The sequence below is a fragment of the Centroberyx gerrardi genome, chromosome 10, assembly GCF_048128805.1.
Source record: "Centroberyx gerrardi isolate f3 chromosome 10, fCenGer3.hap1.cur.20231027, whole genome shotgun sequence".
Lineage (NCBI taxonomy): Eukaryota > Metazoa > Chordata > Actinopteri > Beryciformes > Berycidae > Centroberyx > Centroberyx gerrardi.
Genome location: NC_136006.1, coordinates 29285936 through 29302122, shown reverse-complemented (window position 1 = coordinate 29302122; position 16187 = coordinate 29285936). Strand labels below are relative to the sequence as shown.

General features: G+C 42.1%; 1 protein-coding gene across 1 annotated transcript in view; it reads right to left on the bottom strand.

Moving 5' to 3' along the window:
• Window positions 1-1216: 1216 nt before the first annotated feature.
• Window positions 1217-16187, bottom strand: part of LOC139924527 (aryl hydrocarbon receptor-like) — a 37469-nt gene continuing 22498 nt past the window's right edge. The window contains exons 4-11 of the mRNA XM_071915593.1: window positions 14878-14967; window positions 12874-13006; window positions 10800-10933; window positions 6555-6757; window positions 5927-6036; window positions 4814-4955; window positions 2872-4483; window positions 1217-1366 (exon numbers count right to left, since the gene is read on the bottom strand). Coding sequence (XP_071771694.1) covers window positions 1217-1366; window positions 2872-4483; window positions 4814-4955; window positions 5927-6036; window positions 6555-6757; window positions 10800-10933; window positions 12874-13006; window positions 14878-14967 — 2574 coding nt within the window. The remainder of the gene's footprint in view (window positions 1367-2871; window positions 4484-4813; window positions 4956-5926; window positions 6037-6554; window positions 6758-10799; window positions 10934-12873; window positions 13007-14877; window positions 14968-16187) is intronic.

The window sequence follows — 16187 nt, the reverse complement described above, 5'->3', positions numbered from 1 at the left end:
ATGAAACATTCAAAACTGTATCCTTCCAGAAGAGATCTTAAAAAAAAAAAAAATCACATTTGGTTTTCAGTGTTTGCCATTCTGTAACTGCTCCAAGATCATGTGTAGACTTGCAATTCCTGACCTGATATTACCCTGTTCACCGAACACTGGGTCAAAATAGTATGGGAATACTTTCAAAAACTCAATGTAATGGAGTTGGGACTGGAATGATTTCACTGATAGCAAGTGCAATTACTGTTTAGCGAAAGGATGCCAAAGTAATTCAATTTCCCATTTTGACCGAGAGAATGTGTTACCCATGAACTCACAGTGTGTGCTTGGAAGAAAATCTGGAAAAAAAAAAAAAAAGTCAAGATAGCTTAATTATTGTAGGACATGAATAAATACTGAAAATTTAAATCAAGTGTCTTATGCGAATCAGTCACAGTTCAACCTTAGCACGGGTAAAAAAATACTCACCCAGAGGTACAAGATCATCAATATCAACAAAAAAAATAATTCAAGTGGAGGAAAAAAAAAATAGTAACACTAACAATTGTACTGAAGTGTATGTGCCTGTGAGGTCATCAACCCATCACCTGAAATGTACCTCGAAATAAGAATAAAAAAAAAATTGCAAACTGTTACAGAGTTCCCATCTTATATCAGTAACGACTACAGCATCTGCATGAAGTGGGTGCTTGAAATAAAGTGCAGGATATTTCTAGCCTTAATTTCCATATTCTATACTTTTTTCCAAACATATATGACTTAATCTCATCGTTGACAGGTTGTACAACAAAGAAACCGCTGACGTTGAAAGATTACATTCCTGTTGCATGACTAAAAGCATTAGCGATGCTGATGTTGTGTCCATGTTATACTTGCTCTGGGTGTGGAGGGAATAGGGGGGTGTCTGTGTATGTGTGTGTGTGGGAGGGGGGATCTTATAAAACTCATATTTACCTCTCTGTATTACTCAAAACGGAATAAACTCAACTGCATTATTGTAAACAAAGGACTCAAATGATAATATTACTTAAAATACAAAACATCAACCCCCAACCCCCAATCCAAAGAAAAAAAAAACTAAATAAAAAAAAAGCATATAGGCCTACATTATTTAGCTTTGTTTTTTCGTGTTATCTAGTTGTAAAAGGCTGGTCCAGTCATTGGGTGCTTCTGGCCATAACAGTGTCCCGCTGCATTTTGTTCCTCCTTCAGTGTCAGACGGTCAGAGGTAGAAGCCGGTGGCCGGTGGGTCTGGGAGGCTGGAGAGAGTCTCAGGGCTGGGCATCTGGCCATTAGGGGGCACTGCTCCATTCCCATTGGGCAGAGCACAGCCTGCTGGGTAAACACTGTTCAGGATGCAGCCATTTTCCATCTGCAAAAGTCAAGAGGAGGTCAGGGGCAAATACACAGAGCTGCAGCGATGGGAAGTTGCTTTGTCAATGCTGGACAGGAATAAATCATTTTCGAACTTTGCAGATATGTGGAATTTGTCATGGAATTTCAAAATGTTAAAGATTTGTAGCCTACTTTCAGATCTAATATACAGTATTTATGTAGAGGAGCTGAACTCTAAACAGTCTGCTTAGAATTTGCACAGCATTTGCACACTGAGAACCCAGTGCAATGTGCTCTAGATCTGTAGGCCCATATATTTCTGTGTATCTTCTTTTACAGACTTCCATAGCTTCCTATCAGTGCAATCACTCAGGCTCCAACAGAGACCTCTTGCATATTGTATATAGAAAAGAGACCTATTTCCTAACGTTACTCTCATGAATGAAAAATTAACTTCCTTGGTTCTGTACCAACGACTTCAAATCAAATGCTGATCTGTTCCCTTTAATTAGACACTGTCAATGGAATTACCAGACTAACCAGCGGTGCCCATTTTAGCATGGAGTCTCTGTCTAGGATCAAGTCACATAGAAATACTGTTGTATTTATAAGGGATACACTAAACAAACCAAACCTTAGCCCATCCCTTCCCATCGCATCCACACTCTTTCACTATCTGCAGCAGAAAAACACAACGAGGCAGGTGTTCCTTTTGCATGGAATTTGCTGACTGTATTTTTATTTGTATTTCCAGGCGTCACTGAAAGCTACTGTCACCTCTCTGATCTTGTATCCCCACTCTCTGAGTTGAAGCCTGTCTCTAATATGTAATGGCTGGGGAGCAAATTTGTAGGTCAGAGAGAGAGAGAGAGAGAGAGAGAGGGAGAAAACAAGGCCTGGCAGCACATGTCTTTTCTCTGTCTGAATACAGACCAGTGACCCTAAAGTAACACAAGGACACAAGAAATGGATGAAAGAAAACTCTTTACCTATTACTATTAGTAGTAGAGGTTGTAACAACTGTGGTAGTAGTCGTTGTAATAGTGGTAGCAGTTGTAGTATTAGTAGCAGTAGTAGTAGTAGTAGCAGTAGTAGTAGTACTAGTATTAGCGGTAGTAGTAGTAGTGGTAACAGTAGTAGTAGTAGTAGAACTAGTAGTAGTAGTAATTGTAGTAATATTAGCAGTAGTAGTAGCAGTATTTCTCCCATTCTTTCATTAAATCCAACACAAACACAGTAAAGCAACAGGGAATAGTCCACAATGAGCCAATGGCGTGCCTCCATAACATCCTAGTCAGGCCCACAAGGGCCTTTTGTCTCTTCAAGTTTACTTGTTGGACTTCAAATCACCAAGAAGCTTGTGACAGTGGTGTAAACGCCAGTGAAACCTGAACAATCATATCAATAAATGAAACAATGTAATTAAACATTGTAACTAACTTATACACATACACGCACACACACACACACACACACACAAACAGTTTGAGCTGGTTATGATTCTGACAATGTGACAAGATGCCAGTATTCCAGCTGCCTCACCTTACTGTGATTGGGGTCGTGAGGGATCTCTGAGGCCACCATCCCATAAGAGTCCAACTGCCGGCAGGGCTGGCCCACTCCTAGGATCTGCTCCAGAGTGGCGCTGGGGGGAGGGCATTGGGACAGGCTGGAGAGGACCTGGGCCAGGGGAGCTGGGATCTGCTCCTGCTGCCGTTTATGGTTCATCCTCTGGCAGGATGAAACTATGGACTCTGTCCCCTGCTGTTGCCCACTCCTCCCAAACAGGCCACCTCCATTGATAGCGTAATCCATGTTGTCAGTGTCAGGCATGCTGTAATCCATACAAGCGTCTAGTGAGGTGTTTGTAAGGGATGCTTGGCCGTTACTGAGGCAGGGGTTGCCGCCCAGGCTCTTGCTGAAGCTGTAGTCCTGCCATTGGGATTTGCCAGCTGGATGCTCAGGGTTTGGGATGCTACACAGTCCATTGAGGTTGGCTGCCTTCTGTTTGGCATGGCACTGCTGCGGGAGCATCCTGGATTGTTGCTGCTGTTGCTGGAGGTAGTGTTGATGTGCTTGCCGCTGATGGAGCCCTCCATCCAGCTCTGAAGCCTTGCCATTGAAAAGAATCTGTTGTGTACGACAGTGTTCAACCTGTAGCCCTGCGCTGGCTAGGATGCCCTGGGGTGTCCATTGTCCATTGGGGATAGGCTGATTCTGTCCCAGGAGCTCTCCATTAACCACCGAATGAGCCAGGTGGTTGTTTTGCTGGCCCCAGTCACGCGGCACTTTCCCCGGTCGCATGTTGAGGTGCTGTTGCATCTGCTGGGACAGCTGGACAATGGGTGCCTGCTCCACAAGAGGAGGTTTATGGTGAGGGAACTGAGTTTGCATATTGGTGTCAGAGGTGGGATTACTTTCAGGCAGCAATATTGTTTTTGTGGCTGTTGCAGAGGCAATAGTAGGAGGCGCCTGTCCTCCGTCCTCTGCAGTATCAGTCTTTGCCTCTAGGGAGTCATGGATATAGGAGAGGATCTCCTCGTTGGTCAGCAGGTCGTCCAAGCTGGGCACACGGTCGGGGTCCATTTCAACTCTGATCATCCGCTCGTCCAGCAACAGCAGCTCTAGGTCCTCAGCACTTAGTCCGAGGCCTTCCAGAGCTCCAAACAGCTCCCCATTTGAACAACCCTCCTCCTCTGCCTCTACCATGCCTTGGCCTCCCAGGGAGAGGGAGTCCAGGGTGGCTAGCAGCGGGTCAAAGCTGGTGGCTGGCTCTTGGAGGCCTGGACCCACCACACCATTGCTCGTGTCCTCCCAGCCTCTGTGCAGGCTGGAGGATTCTGATTCAGAGAAGCCCATTTGGTCTCCGAAGAAGCTGCTGTGGAATGACAGTTTGGGCTCCAGGGCGGGCTGGCAGACGTACACCGACTCATCCTGACTCATCAGTGCCCCTAGGAGGGAGCCAGGATCCAGACCATCCCTGACCATCCTCTCGGTCCGACTCTTCTTGGACTTGCTGCCATTTTTCTCATGGCTGCCGTCTTTGAAGCCTGCGATGGGATGGTTGGACTGGTAGAGCAGGGCCTCACCTGTGGCGTAGGTGAAGGGTAGGTGCATGGAGCGCTTACGCAAATGTTCTCCTCCCTCTTCCTCCCTAGAAAGACAGAACTGTTATCAGTAGAGCTAAACATGATGCTATGAAAGCTGTACAGCGGCCACACCAGTTAGCATAGATCAAGATAAAAACAGACAAAACACAATGAACAACACATGTGCATAGCTCAAGTATTTTAAAACGTAGGCCTTGCTTTGACTTGAATCCAGGCAAAACTACCTCCAGAAAAGTATTATCAGGGACCCAGAATGAAATAACATTATATAGACACACGTTTCCTTGGTTGTATGTGTTATAAGTGCCATTTTCAGACAATTCACACACTTATTTTGTTGGTTTACAAGGCAACATGATAGAATGGGAACGTACACAAGGGGCCTCTGAGTGGCGATGATATAGTCTGGTTTGCCGTTCTTGTAGACCAGCCTGGCATTGGCCTGGACCCACTTCCAGCGATTGTCCTTGGTGAGCAGCCTGAACACAGTCAGACCGCTCTCCCCAGTCTTCATCACTACAAGCAGAGAACACACACACACACACACACACACACACACAGTTATAATGAGTGGGGTTGAATTCCAAAAGTAAAACAAGCCCACTTAAAGCAACTTATTTCAGGGCTTACAAAAGGCCACGGTGCATTAAAGCTGTACTAGGCAATTTAGCATGTTGGCAGCTCCAAATGGCACCAAGAAGTTACTGTATGAAAACCTAAGCCACAAGGCACTTTTCTGTCAGCATTCTCAGATCTAGCCTCTTCTATTGTAGAGGACGTAGATGAGGCAGGATGAGGGAAAGTGGGTACACCAAAAAGTAAATTACACCATAAAATAACTCCTGGAATACACTGAACATCACAGACTGATGATACAGTATATGACGTGTGGAGAAGATTTCCCACTACTGACCATACTGAAACCATTATTTACTGAAGCCATTTAATTTGGGCAAATAGGGTGAATCTGCAGCATCTCAATTAGTGGGGATGTGTTGCAGCCCCACTTTGTAACATTCGGGAAAGATAAACTGACAGGTGATGGCAACTGGAATGACATTTGTCTTTTGCCCTTTGCACTGCAGTGAACTCTGTGATTGAAGAGAGATCAGTAATGCAGCTGAGCCTTGCAGTATTTCTGCCTCATTGTGTGGCTGTGTTGGTATATGAATCATCTCTGATGCTTTGCTCGTGCAGTGGATTTGTGGGCCCTATCCTATCCTCTAGCAGCTCTGCAGCTTTGCTCAATCTGGTCCGTAATCCAGTAGGATTACTTGGGAAAGCTGTCTGAACTCTCTGACCAGCATCTTTGACCAGGTTGGACCAGGCCTCCTCAACTTTTTTGACAGGACCAATTCTACCATAGCAAAATGTTTCTGTCAGTATTCTGCTAGACAACAATGAAAAGAGGCACTTCAACTCTAACTAACTTCCTAGGAAGAGGCAAATGGGCAGTGCCATTCTAGATTTATTGGTACAGGACTTACTTCTGACATGGTTCTCTGCGCAGTACAACATATCTGCTGCGTGGATGAACTGATATCCAGATCCTCGCACCCGTAGTTCAGCCTCTGTGTACCCCAGGACTATCTTTCCCCTGTAAAACAGGACAATGATTGATGTCCAAAACATTAATGACAGAAAAGCAAATACTTACAATCTTTCATACATACATAGTGAAGGATGTTCAAAGCCACAAAGACACCAAAACACACACCCAGGGGTATAAAGCAGCACCAAAGATCCTGAATTTGGCAAGTATTTTTTTTCATATTAATATAATCAGAATAATAAGCTTAATACATAATAATAATAATAATAATACTTTCTACTATTACTGCATTATTACTGCAAAATTACCCAACTCAACAAGCCATTTAGTCTAGCATTGAGCCTTAAATTCTTATTTCCCTTAGAGCAAGTGAAAAACTCCAATGCAGTTTCACCTATTTAGAGAATTTTTGTGAATCAGGTGACAATAAAGCAGACAACTCCTCTGGTATCAAGACACTTTGATTCAAGAAAATTCTTCAACTAAATGGCTCGTTAAGATTTATGCATTGTACACACATGTACGGCATGATATCTAGCAAGTATTCTGCAGGTTATCATTACTTTGCGTCACAGGCCATGGGAGTGAAGTCCAGCTTGTGTTTGGTTCTAAAGATCATGTTCTTGGTCCTGATCTCCAGGATGGATGGCGGCTGCAGAGGAGTGGCGATGGCGAAAAGGGCAAGCTGCGAGGGCGCCTTGCCCCCGTTTTCTTGCCGCTGGTTCTGTCCGTGCAGAAACTTCAGCCTGCCCTGGAGGTTCAGAGCCTGGGAGAAAAATGAACAAAAATCATTTTAAAACCATACTAGTAGAATCCTGACACTGGTTCTTTCATAAAAACATATTGTTTTGTTGTTCTCATCTCAAGCTGAGCTAATATCTCAATGTATTACTCTATATATTTTCTGTGGAATATGTGGCAGCACGACAGTAGAAAAGAGGAGGGACACACGCACATCCCAATGACAATCTTTGGAGTGTAGTCACTTAAAAGGAATCATGGAAAACAATGTATACTGCTTCAAATGCTACCACATATTAAATCAACTATTTTACTATTTCACTATCAATCTTAGGTATTTATCAAGGTTCAGCATTGGACGCAGTCTCCTTTTTCATGATTCCTTATAAGCATTAGAGTGGAAGACATTCCATGCAAAGCTTAACATGCTGCACACACAAGCCATTTAACCAGCGGCGTCGTTAGGCCTGGGCGTCTGAGCTACAGCCCCGAATATTTTATGAATAGCCCCGGATGTCAAAAAAAAAAATATATATATATTTATTTATTTTTTACAAAAATAAGAATAATAAAAAAATAGCCCCGGATCTATTCCTCTGTCATTCCGATCATGCATTAAAGCCCTCAAAAACAATATGATATCGTTGATCAAAAACGCAAGTACGTTTTGGGTCCTCTGTGTGTCATTCAAGCAGCAGATCTACTTCACACTAAGTTACACACGCGCATTTTCTGTGAGTGAGTGAGAGAGAGAGAGCGCGCGCGCGCACCGGTTACAGGGCTGGTGGTAGCTAGCTAGCTAATTTACTAAGGCAAGACTTGAAGGCTATGGATATAAGAAGCTTTTTCAAAAAGAAAAAGGATGAAGGCAACGAGGCGCAGGCGAGGCTGGAAGAGGAGGAAGAGTTATCTGCTGTTGCTGTAGCAGCAGAGTCAGGACGTGAGAGTGCCACTGCCTCATCTACAAGCTCAGGTTGGTGAAGAATAGGGCTCTTTAGCTAGCTAGCTAATCTAGCTCAGTGGTTCTCAAAGGTTTTTGTCACAAGGCACACCATTTATGAAAACAAGTATTTCCAAGGCACACCTTTACATATGATTATAGCTATGTAAATCATCATAAATAAGACTAATTCCAAGGAACACCTAGCCAGCTCCCAAGGCACACAGTTTGAGAACCACTAGTCCAGCACGACGCTGAAGTTTGCATCCGATTCGCAGCTTCTGATTAGTGATGTGACGTTCGCGAACGATCCGATGCTTTTCAACGGCTCTTTGGTACGAACGAAGGGAACCGAGTCGTACTTAAGAGCCGTTCTTTTTATTGTTGTGCCCAAATTTCACTGCCTGCCCTAAATCCACTTGACCTGACACGCCAGATGGTCTCGCGTGATCGTGATCTCGCGAATCCAGCTGCCTCGCAAGGCGCTGAAATATGATTTTTTTTTTTTACGAGAGGAGAGAGGAGAGGAGAAGAGAGGAGGAGAGGAGAGGGCTCCTTCTTATCTCTTTAGAAACTAACGTTATATTATTTTGCGCTACGGACGCTTCATATCCAGGTCAATTCACACACCTGTGAGTATTATTATGTTATTGTTTACAAGTAAGTAAGCCTTGTTTGAGCCGATGTGGCTCATAGGCCAGGAGCTCATCTCCTGTTTTTGTCAAAGCAGCTCAGGTGTACACACCCCAGGACAGTTCACTAGTCCATTGCAGGGTTTATACTAGTAGTATCTGTATATTTTTCTCTATTTTATTTTATTTTTCTCTATTTTTATAATATTGAAATGTTGTGCAGAAGTTGGCTGTAGTATGGGCCTATTGCCCATACAAGTATTATTATTTTAATAAGTTTACTATTTATTCTTAAAAATTTTCTCATATGAAATGTTTTTCAGATAATTGTTTATCTATCTGATTTGCACTAAAATCTGTTTTGCACAAAAGTTCATTATACTTGTATTTTTTTATTGTGCCAATAAAAAGTTTTCTAATATTAGGTCTGGTAATACGAGTAATTTAGTGCTGCTAAACCTAGTTCACACATACGAAATGAAATTATATTGGTGGGATGTCTAAATTTGAATCTGATCCAAATCTTACCCTATCATTATCCTAGTGATTATTTCGCAGATAAACCTAGTAGCCTAACCCCCGCCCCCTAAAAAAAAGAAAAAAGAAAAAAGAACGATGAGCCGTTCTTTTGAACGGTTCTCGGAAAGGAACGGAGCCATAAGATCCGGGTCCCATCAAAGAGCCGTAATTCCCATCACTACTTCTGATTGGAATTTTCCGATCCACCTTACAAGTGGCATAACGCCTGTAGATGGCGTTGTTCACTCATTTTCAAGCTAATTCATGAACTGAAAAACATAACAAATAGGGGGAAGATGAAATGAGAATGAATCATAGAATAAAATGGTCTTTAATTGATTTACAATCCTGGATTTTGATCATTTTTACTGTAGCATTTTTTTCTTATTGACCTCGAAACCTTTATTCTATTTGTGAAAATGCAAAAAAAGGAGATTTCACTGCTTTTTTCACGTCTAGACCACACTAGACCAGGTCCAGATCAAAAACCTGGACCTGGTCTAATGTGGTCTGGATAGAGAAATATCAGTGAAATCTCCATTTTTTGCATTTTCACAAATAGAATAAAGGTTTCGCAAATCTGAAACTGTGTTTTAATGAGTCTCTGGAGTCTCCTTGGTAATCTAGTCCAGATTTGACAGGTCTAAGTATAGTGGTTTTTGATCTGGACCTGGTCCAATGTGGTCTAGACATGAAAAAAGCAGTGAAATCTCCTTTTTTCTGCATTTTCACAAATAGAAGAAAGGTTTCTAGGTCAATAAGAAAAAAATGCTACAGTAAAAATGAATAAAATTTAGGATTATGATACCCTGTGATGTCCCCTGTCATACTGGAGTATTGGTTTCTTGAGACTTTTTAATACTGAGCAGGTAGGACCACAGCAAAAGAAATAGCAATAAGACTGAAAATCAGTTTACCATGAGTAAGGGCAATAAGAAAAAAAATGCTACAGTTAAAATGATCAAAATCCAGGATTGTAAATCAATTAAAGACCATTTCATTCTATGATTCATTCTCATTTCATCTTCCCCCTATTTTTTAGTTTTTCAGTTCATGAATTAGCTTGAAAATGACTGAACAACGCCATCTACAGGCGTTATGCCACTTGTAAGGTGGACCGGAAAATTCCAATCAGAAGCTGCGAATCGGATGCCAACTTCAGCGTTGTCGGTCTAGCTAGCCTGCACTCACTGTGATATTAATGTGGAACATGGGCTAAGCATAGAAAGAAAGTGGGATGACCTTACTTTGCCTTTGTAGAATCCAATTGATAAGTCTTCAAGCCATAATTTGTTTCCCCTGAAGCATATGTATGAAGCATATGCATCTCTGCAACTGATTTGGCGATTGAAACATGTATTCCACTCAGATGGGTAGCTAGCTAGGTACCATAGTTCACTTTCAATAGCAAGCAGAAATGTCAAGCTAGCAACAGGTCATTACATGCTTCCATTGCCAGCAGCAAGGTAGGCTGCTTATAATCACTTATTATTATGATTATTATTATTGCCATTGTTATTATTATAATATTCATATTATTTACAAAGTCAATTACTCCATCATCCTACAGGAAAAAAAATGTCTTAAAGTACCATGTTATGTTCCTTGTTCATTGTGTATTAATGACATCTAGTGGACATTTGAACACTTGGACACTACACAGACTAGTTTGTGTGTGTGTGTGTGTGTGTGTGTGTGTGTGTGTGCGTGTGTGTGTGTGCGCAATAAGCAATTAATAATAATAATACCTTTATTTGTATAGCGTATCACATTTAATAAATAAAATGTAGCTCAAAACACTTCATATAGGAGGAAAAAAAGAGAGAGTGAAATGGAAGGATCTCACATCTTATATTCATTTTACTCTGAAATAACTTGAAAATGGTGCAATTATCGGGTGAAAATGTAAAGATTTTTGGGCTGGGCTAAGCCCCCAATGTTTCAAGATCCTAACAACGCCTCTGCATTTAACCTACCAGGAAGCCAGAGGAGTTGTCCAGCAGGCAGCGGAAGCGACACACAAAGCTCCTCTCCAGGAAGGAGGAGTTCTCTGGGGGAAGCTGCTCAGGGTTGTAGGTGACTATAGATGTGCTGCTGTCAGGTTCCATTTCTATAGGAAAAAACATCAACCAGTATGTGAGGACCTGGCTTTGCTATCCCAACCAGCTCACTCTGAATGAGGCTTACTTTAATGGAATTATCCATGACATTTTTATCTAAATACATATCTGTTTTGCAACGCTCTATCATTGATTGACATAACACAATTGTGATTCAACCTATATCCAGTTCATGAAAGCATTTCCATTTGCTGTTCTAAACCCCGGTGTCTGGGAGGTCTTTCCTCGGGAAAAACCCTCTGGCACACAGGAAGTGATGCGTTTTATGTTTCCAGTTTGTTTGGAATAAACAGAAGAAGAAGAACTGGGTAGTTAGCATGAGCAGCGATAGCCACGATGGCTGAACAGACAAAGAGGAGAGGGACTCCTACAGAAACTCAAACTGTATCAACAGAAAAATGGAAAAAGACGTCACAGTACTGGACACACTGTTTGATTGACAGGTGATCTGTGGGAAAAGCAGTGCAGAAACACCACAGCGATGAACGCTTAGCACCAAAGATGGACACAAAATTTAAAGAAAAACAAGGAACTCAAGGATTACCGCTTTATTGACAATTATGGCATTTATAGTCATGCTATGAGGGCTGACTGTAGCACTTTATCCCATGTAAATTTAAATTAATAATATGACAACTATGAAAATTCAGAGCATACTAACAGTTTAACATTGGCCAGGCCCCCTGCTGCCCCTTTCAGTCATTCTTGACCTGGATTTTTGCACTGCCTCTCCTATCCTCAGCAGCCCCTCCATTGTTGAAAATGCACTTATGTAATTAGGCCTTGAGCTAGCGCCGACTTAACACGCCATGTGACAGCTTTTGTAGCAGTTTAGGGGGGAAACTGCGAACAGCTCCTCTAGTGGAGGTGCGGGGTCAGGGCTGTGGGTCTCAGAGCAAACAGATAGGCCGGAACCAAAGCACATAGGCCTAAGTATCTTAAAACCCAAGTACAGATCTGGGACCACTTCACCTCGTAAGCCACAGTGAAGATTATAGGGTCATGTGACCTGACCACAGCAGTGATCTTATAGCTTAATGCCTAAACTGTTTGTGCTTACTAACCATCTGATGCTGGTATGGTAAAACACAATCTGGGCTAGTGTGGAGTGCAGCACATACAGCGTTGGTGTAGATTTGGGGGGGTTGGGGGACAATATCAGGGGATTCACCTCCCTAATTATTTCTGCCTCAAATGCTTAGACCGTGTTTTTACTCACTCCCAAACACAAACACCCTTCCCCTTTAAATAAATGGACCCCTTCACTTTGTTGTTTGGAACCCCTTTTAATGCCTTTAAAGGCACTTTGACCACAAATTATACTATGTACTTAGGACATTTTTGAATGTATAATCCATGCCATGTTTCATATTTTAATGAATGTTTGTTTAGCAATGTCTTACTGTATTTCACACTGACCAATAATTTTCATCCCTCTCTCATACCTGCAGACATTTCTCATGTAAATTTGAATTTCAACCTTGCTGACAAAGTGAGGGAGAATAGAGCTGCATTTAGGCTGCTACTATGCCCATAGTATGTCAGTGTGATTTGCTGCTCAGGGTTTGATGCAGAGTGTGGCCCCCCGCAAAGTTGAAATTACACATCTGCCTTTGACATACAGGCAGGCATCCTGGCTAAAAGAAAGTCGGTAAGTCTATAAGGGTGTCTAGGGCATACAGAGAGGTCCTACGGCTAAACTAGAGTGCAGTAGGTACAGGCAGGCACCCTGACTCATGGTTTGTAGCACGTAACTACACTTTGGCTTTCAGTAACTTAGAGCTATAGTATAAAGACCTAGCATAATCTTTCTTAACAGCATAATCTCTCTTGGAAAGGTGGAGTTTAAAAAAAGATTTTGCACATGAGACTTGGTTACAAAGGCTGATATGGGAGCGGAGGAGAGGAGAGGAGAGGAGAGGGACGTCACCTTGGGGGGAATCCTGCGAAATGGCAGCTATGGTGGCAGGAGGAGGATTCAGTGCCCAGTGCAGGTTTCTCCTGAGCTCCTGCTGGTCCTCGGTGTGGACCAGTTCGTATACACTCTGGTGCATTACATCGGTCTGAGAAGAGGAGAGGAGAGAAGAGAAGAGAAGAGAAGGAGTGAATTAGCTTGTGTCAAAACCAAAAATACAGGCAAGACGGGATACATACATTGCAAGTGTCCAGATGTCTGAACAATGCTATACTGTGTCATACAAAATGTAATGTGTGGCATGAGCTGTTTCTTTGAGCAGTAGAGAAATACAAATACATTCCCTCTTTAGTCTTTTTTTTTTTTTTGTTTCATGCCCCCAACCAATCCTTCCATTTGCTTCTCACTCTCCAACGGTCCAAAGAGGCCAAATCTATCCCGCTGGGTTAAGCTGTGTGGTGTGGAACACTACTGCCTACTGCTGACTCCTGCCATGGCTGGTGGTTTTCCACTAAAGGCCAAGCTATAAATAGGCCAGGTCTTTCCACCGGTCCCTGCAGAGCCAGCCGCTGCACCATGCAGGGAGCAGACCCCCGGCTCAACCCGAGACCCCCGACCGATCCCAGCAGACGTCGCACGCGAACCCTCCATCCAGACGCACTAGAGGGCTTCAAACTGCTGTTTTACCATGTATGTGTGTGTATGGCACCGCACCGTGTGCTCGGATGTACGCTGAACTGGAACGCAAAAGGATACAAGAAGCAAACTAGAAAGTTCTAGCCCACTTTACTACTGTCTGCGTCTAGTTTCTATTTGTCTCAATCATTTTGCAATACATGCTGTAAGTCATTTTTAACATTTACTCATTTTTTGTTGTTTTTAAAATACAAACTTTATGGTGTCATACCTAGCTTGAAATTAACAAAGGCACCCTAAATAAAAAGCAATGGATGTGACAGTAAGTGTTTTTACTGTGATGGATTCTCTCGCTCTGTGTACGTTGTTTTTCATACTGTATAGAAGAATGAATGGCAGCAAATGGCTTCTTCTGAATGGAGGAAAATGAGACCTGATATCTCCAACTATGCTGACTGTGTGCAGACAAACCAGTAATAATGGAAAGGAGCGGGGAAACTACACCATTGGTACAAAAAACACTGGTATTATATGTATCTTTTGAACTCAACAGCCCCAGTAAGTAGTTACTGTATTTTGAAGGCATCTTGCTTCCATAATTCACTTTATACACACTATGATATTAATGGTTGTAATTTTTATGAATGTTTACTGGATTGCAATGAAGTAACTATTAATAAAAAAAGAATATAAAAAATGTCTTTTTTTTATTTATTGTTAAATAGGTGTAGGTTATATGGAGGATTAGGTGGAGGACAGCAAATGGTGAAAAGGTCAAGGCTAGGACGACAGGATCTCTAAGCTGAGGAAATCCTACATCACGACTTTGAGTATCTATTTATAACTTGCCGAGGAGGGTGGCACAATATTTATAGGGTGGCACAATATAGATTTGCAACAATACAAAGCATCAGCATTTTCAGCATCACGCACCTTGTGAAAAATACCCAGCAGGGTTTGAAAATCATTTTCATCCCTCCTCAAAGAGGCATAAATCAATGAATGAATTAATGAGTCCACCAATCTATTTAATCAGTCAGCTAGTTTATCATCTTTCAGAGGACTTACCCAGTATCATGGCATATTATGCTCATGAATGCAAAAACTATTCAGTCTCTCAGTAGAATAGGTCTGTTTGCACATTAAACTCACTATGGTGAATGCATGTTTAACTGCTGTGACCCAGTGCCTGTAATGGCATTAGCCAGCCAAGACCCTAAAGGCGATCAAGCTGTCCTGCCTGTTTTTACTTTATGAATGTGATGAGCCACTGAACTAAGGTATGCTTTTTACACTGTACAGTATGTGAGGTCCTGTTGTCCTGTGTTCGGTCACTTATTGGAGGGGCTGAGGAATGGGAAAAGCATGGTAGAGATACGATACCTGGTGGAAGCCCAAGTAGTCCTGGATGGTGTGAGAGGAGTAGAAGATGGTCCCATCGGCAGTGACAACCAGGACAAAACCGTTGAGAGCCTGTAAGCCAAACATGCAAGATCACAAAGACAGTTAGGTGGAGAGCTGGGAGATCCACACGTGCTTATGATTTACAGTGCTTATTTCTCATTGTACCACACCTGTCAGTTCAGACATGGAGAGCTGCATTATCATCGCCGAACATGAATTTCCTACAAGAGGTGGACTTGCAACTAGGGTTAGACCGATATATTGGTTGCCTTGACCTTTCATTAAAAATCTGATCTGGTCCAGTCAATGTCATCCACCTCTGATATGATGATATGATGCAGTTTGATTGATTACATAATTATTGTTGAATTAATCAATACTACACTGGTTGTCTATGGGAAGACCTGAACCTGAACTGATTCTAATGAGACATTTTGATTTGAGTCCACACAAGTATGCATGAATATGTTGTCATTATTATTATTTTTATTATTATTATTATTATTATTATTATTACTGTTGTTGTTGCTGTTGTTGTTGTTGTTATCCTGTGTTTCAATTGAGAATTTTAGTTTCCCAGGATGGTCTAAATGTTGTTTCAGAGGCTTTTCCACCCTGATAAGAATAAACACTGGGGTAAATACTGATTTTTTTAAATATTTTTTTTTTATTAAAGTGGTCAAATTTAAACATATTGAATACCATCACAAAATATCAGCTACCAGCAGCTTCAATCCAAGAATATCAGGTATTTTATCTCCCTTCAAAACCCATATTGGCCGGATCCTACAAGCAGCAATATTTAGTAAAGCAGGGAAATTATCCTATTAGCTTATTTATAGTACAACTTCCGGAGGCTGTGCACCTCAGTGAGTACATGTGATGCGCAGATTGAACATGAGTCGGGGCGAAGCTAGATGGCTAATCAAATAATGCAAGGGAAGATTATTCACTCATTGTTTCTCTTCAAATGGGAACAGCTGGTCCCACGTTTCCACCTCACTAAACACACAAGTGCTGTCCACCCCCCGCCCCCCCCCCCCCACCCCACACACACACATATGGGAACATTTGGTAAACAAACACACAAACAGACATGTACAAACATTCTGTTCAGTCACACACAGCATGGTCATCATTGAATGCACAAACACACACACACACACACACACACACACACACGCAAGCACCCACATTCTGCACACTAACATAGAAACAACACATCCATACAAACACACTCATCTCTTCCCTAAATCTGCCCACGGGGTGAAGGATGACTAATGCTGGAG